The following is an 11652-nucleotide window of genomic DNA, read 5'->3' as shown; positions in this document are numbered from 1 at the left end:
GCTCCCACATTGATTCAGAGCATGGTAGCTCCTCCAACTTGGGATAAGAGCATGGCTGCCCCTCCCAATTTTGGTTAAGGACATGGACAGCTGCTTTCAGTTGTGTCCAGGAAGTGACAGCCCCTATCATGTGGGTTAGGGGAATGGTAGGTCCCCCAGCTTGGGTTAAAGGTATTGTAGCCTCACCCACGTGGGGATAGGGGGTGTGGTAGCCCCTCCCACTTGCTTCAGGGCATGGCAGCCCCACCCACTGGGCTTAGCATACAGTACCTGCTCTGCCTTGATCCTGATCTTCTTATTCTCTTCCTCTGGTGTAAGGAAGACCAACAATACTTTAATCTGTTTTGATATTGGTGCCACAAACACTGCAGAAGGAAGACATCTCAAACTTGCACGAGCAACTTGAGCAGGACTTGCATACGCAAATCGACAGGTTAATGTTGTCCATGTAGAATTTTCCACTTCCTTTTCCATTGCTGTTCTTCAGAATAGGACTTCTTCCACCAGGCTGTTGGGGAACCCTCGCATTCCTTATACCATACATGAAAGATTCCCAACCCCAGCACGGCTGCTTTCATACGTAACAAAATTACAACAACAGGATGAAAACATAAGATCCAGGTGGACTGCAGAAATGTACCACTGAGTACACAATCGTCTAAATTATTTATACCCAAGTATGTTTGAACTGCTGCAGAATGCCACACACTCTTATTCAGGTGTAGTATTAAGGATATCATTTCATGATGGCTCTCAAGAAAAGGCTCTCTAAAACAAAAAAAAAACATGACTAATTATGGAACCAATACTGTTACTGTGAATGTGAAAATCCCCCTGTTCCAGGGACTATAACCAAGGTCCTTAAACATCAAAAAAAGTCTTGTGCATTGCAAAAATACCGCAGGATTTATTAGCCATTCAGGTTATCTACTGAAGAGATTTTTAGTCAAAGTCTAGCACACAACAACCCAGCCATACAGAGAAACACTGCTTAAGAAAAGCCTGACCATTAGCAACTGCTCAGATCTAATTCGAAAACAGACCGAATTCCAGAAGCCCGAGTGCTGGAATATAAACTCTAAACCCCACAAAATGGCAGAGGACAGACAAGTAGGACAGAGGACAAGGCTGTTTGAGCACAAAACATGGTACATAGAAGACAGACAACATGACAAAACAACAGCCATGTCAACAGTCAACAATATAAAAAGCACTACGCAATACACTAAATGGCAGTGCAGAACATGAGTAGTGTGTAAGGGTGTGTGCTGTCTATGCCAAATGTCACAAGAGGTCAGAAGATGAATACGAAGGATTTGTCATCATCATATAGTGAAAACAGGAGACTTGAACACTGGTAAACCAGAGCTAAATCTTTCTCCTACTCCTTAATAAGACAGTCAAAGACACAAAGAAAGTTCCTGCTCATGATCAAAGGCTGCTCGAGTGACCACCAGCTGGTTTGGGTTATTACGGTAGAACAAACTATTAGTTACTTTTGGGCTCTTCTCCCATCAGTATTCCTTTTCTGATTGAGCAACATTAGTACCTGCCTGCAAAAGGTTTTTCCCTTCAGAACTGTGACATTTGCAAAGTAAATGAATCAGCATCAGTTTATCACAACAGAACTCTTTCATAAGCACGTCGATAAACCTGAAGTGGATGATAAAATATTTGTAGAATGGTGGAATACACAACCAAAGTTTGACAAAGGGAACTATTTGGTGTTAATGGAAAACAAAACAGCAGCAGATTTCCCCTTTCTCCCCAATTACAGGAAACCACCTGGAGTAACACACTGAATTTCAAATCACTTTTAATGAAACATCATTTAAATCTCACATTTCTAATAAAGGTAGCCAGGATTTTCTTTAGAATTAAAAACAGTTTGATATGTTAACAATAAAACATGGGTATTTCAAGCCCCCCAACCCCAGCTCTTTTACAAAGATTATATTACAGGAATATGCTTCAAAGCAACACACTTAAAAATGCTTATTTTCTATAATGCAGAATTAACACTAGCTTTTGTAGTTTCATACTTGTTGACAGATCCATAAAAGACAGAATTTTATTTGCATACATTCTTTAATATAGAGATTTCTGAGTGCAACTCTCAGAACACGCCTCCTATGTTATTTATCAGTGCTTGAGAATTGTGTATAGGTAAGGCAAATTAGTGCAGCAGGATGGAGTTGCATCTCTAGTAGAGCTCACACAGCCTGATTAATACCTGGCTTTCATGGCAACGGAATCGCCAAGGGACCATATGGAAACAACAAAGAGCCAGATTCAAATTATCTGGAGAGTAAAATGACTTCAGTTCTGGCATTCTGCATGTCCCCCCTGAATGATGGCATTATTCACGTTCGTTGTGCAACTTATCTGAACCTTTACCTTCCAGTATCATATCGAACTCTGTAAAACAACTGAACTACTTAACTACAGTATGTTAAAGGTACCTGTTAAGTTTCTGTTTGAAGATGAAGCTAACCGTTGCGAAAGGCTTACGTGCCTGTGTCATATCTCTAGAGATTCTCTGTGCACACTCCCTCCTTATTTTGTCAATGTGTTAGGGATGCATAACAATGAACATGCATGTGTATTTTTGGATGCACACTTCTGAAACCTATGCACCTGGTTGGTATGTATTTGTGAATCACACTTAGATGAATCTACAGCGATACAGGAGAGCTAAAGTAATTAAGCATTTTAAATTAAAGTGGTTGTTAAATGCACCTTGCTTTTATAGTACCAGCTGAGACTGATAAGGAAGCATTAGTGCTTAGAACCATTTCCTTTTGTTGCCTGCTAATACTGGGCTGAGGATTCAGTTGTCTTTAAAAAAAAACCTGTTGGAAAAAGCACTCTTGTATTCTTCTCATAACAAAGGTACTGCTAGTAACTATTGTCTTCCTGTTACTCTATGGTATTCAAGGTGTTTTGATATTAATTCAGACTGTCTCAATTCTTGAGAAATAAAAAAAAAATCTTTAGAATAGTTTTACTGCTTTAATGCTGAAGTCTAATTAAACCCCACATTATTCTGAATTTTGAAGCTATTTTTTGAAGACATTTATTCAACATCTCAACACTGTAGGAAAATGTCTGACATACACAGCCAACTAATTGTGTGAACAAAAGGACATACTCATATTCAACATATAGAAAGACATACAATGTAGATATAACATATAGACTGGTACAGCAAGGTTTCTCAGAAATTACAGTGCATCTCCATTTACAATTCATCTCCACTCAAACCATCGAGAAAGATGCATTAGGTGCACCAGATGTAGGGAAATGACTTTTCACAGAAACATAGAAAAGTGAAAAAATGCTGTGTCTGCACTGATTTAGTGTACACCACACAGTACACAGAGTAGCTTCAAAGCCAGGTATTACATCAGCATGGTGAGCAATACTTTCCAGTTTCTGTTCCAGATACAGAGTGCATGTTTAGATAAGAATCACCTGAGGCTCTGATTGCAGGTTTAATCTAATCAGCTAATTCACTGAAGTTAACAGCTCAATGAAAGAAATTTAATATAACTGAATTTTGTTTATCAAATATTACTCCATATTTACAAATAAAAAAATCAAAGTGGTTTACATCTAACCACAGAAAGAAACATTCACTTTTACAGTATGTTATCACAGCTGATTAGTGCAAAATAGAAACATTGGAATGTCACAATGGAATATTTGTAGCTTCATGGGCCGATGAAAAACAACTTAATTAAGAAACAGGTATTAAAGGAATCTGTGAAAGGTTAAAGTATCTTACAAAGGATAACTACACAGAATTACGCTTACTGTAATCTAATCTTTTTTTTAATCTGGAGGATTGAAAAAAAAACAAGCAAACCAAAACAAACTAAAGATAATACATGGAAACGAGATGTATACAAGCAGGAATAAGACTCTAATGAAGACTATCTTGTCTTTCAGATTTTAAACAGACACCTACAGTATAATAGAAGATCCAACATAAGTCATGCAAGGTAATGTAGGTGTTACTATAAAACATACGGAGACAAACCACATATGTAGAGGTCTTTTCAGTCAGTAAAGTCATGTGCAATTACCAATCCCTTACTTTCACTTGGGCTACAAAGCTTTCAATGGTTATTATGTACAAAAAGAAATCTTGTTACATTGAGCTTTTTCTGGTCTATACAATTATATTGAATTCAAACAGGTGAATTAAAAGATTATTTGGAATTGCCATACTAAATAATCTTGAAAAAACAAACATTAACGACAAGGTGAAAAAGATGAATGCTTCCCTTTGCAGAATGTTTGTTCAAAATGTCTTCCCTTTGCTGCCTATTAATATGAAGAAAACCAATGACAACACACATTCCCAGGATAAATACAGTATTTAAAGATCTTGCAACCAGAAAAAAAAAATTCCCACACGATGTGGGTCACTGCAAACACTGAGTGGAAGTATTGTTAGACAGACTACAAGAGAAAGCAATAATCTAAAATCCCAAGTTTTGTGTACATTTTCACTGCTAACAAAAATGTAAAGCAAGCTCAATCACAGCAGCTTCAAGCGTGTTCTGCTGGAATTCAGTTTAACATGCTCCCTTGACGTACAATTGTAATCTTGCACGTTCACCACTTTTTAAACTAAATGGATTAGAATATATACTGGCCTAGTCATATACATAGCAAGCAATTACTGCAAAAATAACTAAGCTTTTCCAAATATTTTACTTATATTATTAAGGACACTAATCACTCTCATTAAATCAGCTGTTTTTAGACATACTGTAGGCAAAAATCAAGGATAATCTAAAAATAAAAGACGGTATGACACAAAATCACTTGTTGCCAAATCTTTGACCACAAAATCTGAAATGTGCAATGAAGGAACGGGAAGATCAAACATACAATACTACACAATTATAGCAAAGAGACAAAGAGACACATAATAAAATTGAAAATGCAGCCAAATCATTTTTTTTTAGCTGAAACTTTTAGCACTGCAAGAGTTCTTCTGGTGGTACGTAAAAAAAACAAACGGCAGTTAATGGATGACAAGGTTCTAAAACTAACAATTTTTAAAAAGTGAGAAAATAAAAAGTAAAAAACAGTCAAGTTCAGTTGGAGGATTTGCTTATGGCGCTGGCCGATCGCCGAAGTTTCCCCGAGACTCTGCTCTTTGTGGCACGTGGCATTGTTGGGGAGACCTGATCCGTGGTGTCTGTTCCTACGGCAACGCTGAGCTCAGCACTCGTGCTGCCACTGAGGGAACCTGAAAACAGGGAGAAATCCCAGAGTCAAACAGGCCTGCACACGGCTCAGACACGCTGCCGAAAACAGCACGGCAGCCTCGCGGAGCGGAGCGGAGGGCGTTTATCGCTGTAGTGTTCCTGAGCCCATGAAAGACCCCACCTACCGGGCTCTGCCCTGACCGAACACACTCACTCCTCCACTGTTCTCTTTCAGTGCACATTCCCACAATGCCTCTTTGAGCAAACAAGAATCCAGAAAGCGAGCCAGCCTTTGAAAAAGCAAAAGAAAATACCGCTAACATGTGTGAGGGAACATCAAGTGTGCAGGCACCTTCTTTATAAATAAGAAGCACCTTCCTCTACGTAGAGGAAGGCAAGAAATCACAATAAGTGTATAAACTCAACAAGACTACATTAAATTAATGTGACAGCCGAGAGTACACACAGCATTGCCTGCTAAAAAGTAGGCCAGGAATTAAGACAGGTTCCTGACAAACCTGTTAGAGGAATTATTTGTTCCTATATATTCACATTTCCAATGGTTGCCCAGGCTACCATATAGTAAAGGATGAAAGAAAAAAGTTTATAGGACATTTACTCTTAAAATGAGAACCTTAATTTTATACCTCTTGGGCAATACAAATGTTTCTGTATTTAAATGTGAAAAATATTACAGTTTGAACCTGGCACATTTCAAACAAATATTTTCGCGAACTATGAAGAAAATAACATGCACACATCTTTTAAATTTTAATCTTTGGAGAGAAGTCACCATGCATGAGAGTACACATTACTGTAGAGGGAGGCAAGAAATCGCAATGGGATTATAAAAACTCACTATCAAAGAAATCTTTCAAAAGCCCTCACCCAACCCCCAGCACACCCACAGTCATAACGTTCTTTCAGTTTAAACAAGTTTTCTGTCTGGTCAAGATGGCATCTGTTTGCTTTTTTTTTCTCTGAAGCATCTCAAGTTCCTGTAGCTAGAAAGAACGGCAGATGGTCAAAGTAACATAAACTCAGCCCACTGGGCTGACGACTGCCTTCTCCCTGAAGGTTCTCAACGGCAGCAATCGAAGCTTGTATGCATATGAAAAGAGCTGCAGTTCAAACAGGCAAGCGTGTGCAAGGACAGACCACACCTACAGTAGGTACCTCAGAGTTACCCAAAGCCCTTACAGAGTGAGCATTCCTTCAGTCTAACTTCAGTCCCTCTTGGCAAGCCCCCAGCCATGCAACCAGCCCCGCAGCTCTGCAAACCCAGTATGACTGACAGGAAGATGGCAGCTGCGGAGTGAGCAAGTGATAACCACAGCAGATAAAGGCGTTCACACAAACATTATAATTCCACTCGGAAGCTGCCTGGCACAAACCTTTAAGGTGTAAACGGCTGATATTGGGAACTGAGCTACAGTGGGAAAAAAGCTCTTCAGCTAACACCCTACAAACTTAGCCCGCAGCGCAAAAGCAGAAGGAAAACATGTTCTTTGAATGATTGTATATGTGTATATATTCATACTGTATATGTGCAGCTACATGTGTGCCTGCATCCTGGTCTGCAGTCTGTCTAGATGATATCAAGCGTTTGAAATGGATATTACAAAACACTGCTTCTCGAACCGGCTGCCACAGAAGAAGCTCTTCATTCACTCAGATGGAATCATCCGTCCGTTTTACTTTACGGAGAAGTCCCGCAGCTCAGTTTTCTTCACTTTCTTTTTGTCACTCCGCCACCAGAGAAGTATGAAGGTGCTGTTCCTCGGTATTCAAGTGCGAATAATGTGTGACTGGATGTTAAGAGGAGCGAGAGTGTCTGTATTCATTACTGATTCAGGTCAGAGCAGGTCCAGCACAGTTCAGCTCAGTGTGATGCCATATGGTCTGGGAATCAAGGTCAATGCAGAGTTGAAGGGCTTCTGACATTTTCATGTCTAAGATATATATTTTGTATTCCAGTCACAGCAATGAATAGCAGTGACAAAAGCCTGTTTACCAAGACTATTACAAAGGAATATTGTTTTAGAAAAGTGACTTTTTCAAATGGCCACAAGAATAATACATATTTTATATTAACTACAATAATAACATAATAAAAATCGTGTGGACATACTGTATATAGATATGTGCAGTATAACACTTTAAAATGCATTCTAGACATTTTCAAGACTATATATTACACACATATACAGTAGAGGTCAAAATGGTAATATTATCATTTCAATACAATGAGCAACTTTTTAAAAAGCAACAAAAGACAAATGACTAAGGTTTAAATCAAAATGAATGAAGGACTAAATTAAGGTAAACTAAAAAATACCATTCAGTGTGTTTCTGTAGCGAAAAAAAAAATGGCACAATCGTGTACATTTTCTCTGTAACTGCGCTGAGGAGGGATAATGCCAAATAAGGTATTGTAACAAACGTAAATGGCTGTTTTGCGGGACCAGATGAGTTCTTCACTGTACGCTCAACCATGGCTACGTGAAGTACTTTCACAGAAACATTCTGGAGCCCCTGTGCCTTAAGCCGACGCTGAGGTCCTAAAGAGTTAACGTTCGGTCACCCGCTCGTTCTCTCTTTTCAATAGGCCTTCCCTGTTCCTCTCTCACTGAGGCTGCTGTCACAACCCCTTTGCTCCTGTCAACTGGGTTTTAAATTGCCCAGACAAACAAGCAGAACCAGCGGGTTTGCAAAGGTCACACCTGGCGTGTGGATGGCCTGCTCCCGGGGATGAAGGCCCCACCCACGCTCCTCCAGATCCGCGCCACTCGGCTTTTCTTCCTTTTGTCTTCCCGTCCTCCCCCAGCTGTTCCGCTGAGAGCCTCTCGCATCGGCCCCTGCCCTCCCCCCCACCCCCTCCAAACTCTTATTAAGCCAAGCTGACTCAAAAGTGCCGCTCAGCACGTGCCACTTCTTATCTGCGCCATTTCAAGATTGTTGTGTGTGGTGCTTAGTCAGAGAAAAAAAAAAGTAAATGGGCTTCATTCTCATTGGCTCCCCTGCAGCAGTTCAAACAAAGCTTAAATGACAAAGACATTTTCCAGTATGGCAGGTGTTAGTGTCAGATTCTGCCCAAGGCTAACAGGCACACATGGGGGGAAAAAAAAAGTATTTGCTTTTTAGTTAAAGCTAAGACATGCAGGGGCAGATAAATACTATAAGTTCAACCGTATTGTTCATGCTGCTACTTAGTCAGGTGTTAATTCCCATAAAACAGTTGTTCCACAGCGCATCAGTTTCAATTAGCAGCCCAACTAAACAGAAACCCACGCAATGCTGTTTTGGGGAAAGCAACAGTAAATCAAGCTTGTTAGTAAAAGGAAAATGCATTAACCAGGAAAGGGTGGCCATTGGAGGCAGCTGAGCTTCAAAATTGGTCTTACCTTCGTCAATTACAGTAATGAGACCTTTTACATATTTTAATCTAAAAGAAAAGAAACAAAATAGGTCATCATAAGAAAGCGGTCAGAAACAGCCAGTAATACAATTATGCAGTGCAACAAATACTTTTGAACTGCCTGTAAACGTGAACGAAAAAGAACAAAACAAATCATAGGTGATGGGGCACATTCCCACGCTTAAAAACAATTAGACAAAAAATTAAACATGGTGAAACTTTACAGTCATCCCGTGTTTACATAAAAGCAAAATTCACAAAATATTTCCCCCTGTGTCCTTCCTGCATACCTCTAAAGTATCATTATGCCCTACATAAGAGATTACAACTTTAAGGGTGTTATCACAAACCCAGGCTGCAATACAGGAACATTCGTTTTTATGGTGTTGATTAAAGCCTCATCTTTTATTTATTTCACTCTTTGATTTCATCAATAAACATCAAAGTATCTAGCATTTGCCTCCCCACGCAGGACCACACAAGTCTTGACCGCATCCAAGGTCAAAATTACTGTCCAGCATGAAGGATCCCCATTAAATCACCTTTTGGCAGACCATTTTCTTGGATGAGTGTAGTGATGAAGAAATTGAATGGACAATACTTGTATTTCAGCGAGGAATCAAGCATGACCAGATACTTTTTTGCGCTGCAGTTTGATGACTTTACGGTTCATAGAGAATCAATACGGAAGCCTGAAAGAATATATGCCTCTACACTTGCATTGCAGGATCATTCCACAAGGATTCTGGTACATTCTGTTGCGGTGCAATGCGCTTACATTTGTATGAAACAGCAGGGTGCTTTTCTCCCTGGAGAAGAGCCTGAGTATGTGTATTTTGTATTCCAAAGATGTGCAGATGTCCTGCTATATGGCAACATTGTCAAGCACCCACATCAAACATCACAACGTATTAAAACAATGAATTGCATGGAGAAAAATTATTAGGATAACCATAAAAAAATCTTAAAACTTAATCCTTTATTTTGTACCTCAAAAGTACAACTCAAAGCCAAATTGTCTTTCTTGTATGGGTTCATTTTTCAAACTGAGACAACAGAATGAAGTATGATAATGTTATGAGATGACTTGGAATTTCGCAATGCATTAGAAATATAATCTGATTTCATCCTTTTTGCATCTGACCAGCATTGAAAAGTCATTGAAATATGGCTGGAATTAAAGTGGTATCTTTCGGTCCCTTTTAAGAATTCCTGGTTGCAGCAGCAGCAAGACATTTTCAAGGGGGAAGTATTTACTGACCGGATTAACATGCCCATACTGGAGCAAATACATACTTTCATCATCATGCCGTTGTGTTAGAAGGGGTCTGCCGAGCAACTTTAGCTCTGAAGTACCAAACCAATGATGTTAAAGTCAATTATATGAAGCTTACTGAATCACGCTCCGGCCTGCCCAAGAGATCCACACTGCATGTCAGTGACGCTCCTAACCCCCCTCAAGAACCTTACTGTACTATACACAGACCCCAAAATAATAAACTTTACCGGGTGTTCAGGTCTGAAACTTTTGAAGAAGCAATGAGGAATATGCTGTGGTCCTTGTGGTGGAGAAACAGACCGAGAGAGTGGTGGATTTGGAGACAGCATAATCCTGTCTCCTCCCTGCTTCATCTGTGTGTCATTAGCTTTGAAAGAAAACTTAAATAAAATTGTCCACTGATTTTATCAAGCTTGTGTCACACAATAAAAGGCAACGATTTAGCAAAACTTTCTATATCCTGTGTTTTGTGTATGTTTAATAATAGATTGTTACTATTATACAGGTGACTTCTAATTGAACCACAATGTAATCTAGTTGCAGAAGGTGAAGACACTTCCAAAAGTATTTTCTAATGTGCTAAGCTTTAATAATTCTGTGCCTTTTATAACTCTATTTCCACCAAAACCACCAAGAGGAGGAATCCTGTAAACCCCAGTGTTTTATATACAGTTGTATTGTGCAGTATATCTTCATATACAGGAATGCATGGCTAGCACCTTTTAGACAATATAAAACCAAAAGCAACATGGCTTAAGTTCTTTCCTGCTGGCTCTTATAATTCTAAAGTGTCTAGAATGTGTGATCATTACACTGCAATCATTTGGGATCACGTCTCAGTGGAATTTACCAAAAAAAGGTTTGCATGAAATCACCGATGCAAAGGAAAAATGATGAGTTAATTTTAAAAGGTGAAAGAAAAAGTGCAGTGTAAAATTTGAGAAGGAGGCTGATTACCTGCAAGTTTTATACAGTAGGCGGGGGATTAGCACCCAAGACAAAAACCAAAGCTGACTAGCATACAGCTGAGTAATGATAGTGTGAACAGATGGACTTGGAGACAGTGGTGATCAAATAACCAGATTCTCTGAGGTGCGCTCTAAACACAAGGAGCTGGGACAGTACTGTGTGTTTTAGAATGTCTGGAGCTTCCCGATATAACTTTCACTAAAGTACAATGCTGTATTAATAGTTTCAACAGCTGGAAGAAGTCACTACAATGCTGGATGCAGGAGTAACAAAAAGAGACACAAAAAATTGCTATATCTACAGCTGACCTAAACTTTTAATCAATCATATATTTTTTCAACCGATCTCAAAAAGATGTTTAGGTAGTTGAAGATAGGCAGTCAAAATACTATAAGAATCCAACTTAAATTTGCTATTTGTTTTCCATTAAAAAGATGCATGCTAACTCATCCTAAACATAAAAAAGGGAAAACAATTGCTACATCACTATGCAAATGTTGCTCTTTAAGTTAAATGTTTATATTTTCCTCAGATTTTCAAGAAAGACAAGGAATGAGCAGTCAGCCTCTATCCCTAGTCATGCGTTCTATGATACAGCAGAGAACCGCCCTGAAATCATTAAGGAGCTAAAATGCATTAAATGCATTACTAACAGGAAAGCCAGACATGACTGACAAAATAAAGCTTTCATGTGGAAAACAGCTAAACTACACATTAAAAGCAACCATAAAGTACCTAGAAATCTTGTCAATATACATACC

The 11652-nt window shown here is 39.1% G+C and overlaps 1 protein-coding gene across 5 annotated transcripts in view; it reads right to left on the bottom strand.

The window, feature by feature from the left end:
* Positions 1-3060: 3060 nt before the first annotated feature.
* ralgapa2 (Ral GTPase activating protein catalytic subunit alpha 2) overlaps positions 3061-11652 on the bottom strand; it is a 195079-nt gene continuing 186487 nt past the window's right edge. For 3 of the 5 annotated variants that reach the window (XM_088933563.1, XM_088933571.1, XM_088933589.1), the window contains one exon: positions 4988-5266. In XM_088933563.1, the coding sequence (XP_088789689.1) occupies positions 5112-5266 (155 nt within the window). In that variant the 3' untranslated portion in view covers positions 4988-5111. Of the gene's footprint in view, positions 5267-8629; positions 8671-11652 lie in introns of all 5 variants that reach the window. The other 2 variants (XM_088933581.1, XM_088933598.1) reach the window with 1 other exon arrangement.

Source organism: Atractosteus spatula, chromosome 2, assembly GCF_055471065.1.
Source record: "Atractosteus spatula isolate fAtrSpa1 chromosome 2, fAtrSpa1.hap1, whole genome shotgun sequence".
NCBI classification, from domain to species: Eukaryota; Metazoa; Chordata; class Actinopteri; order Semionotiformes; family Lepisosteidae; genus Atractosteus; species Atractosteus spatula.
The sequence above is the reverse complement of the archived record's forward strand: the minus strand, read 5'-3'. Positions and strand labels throughout refer to the sequence as shown.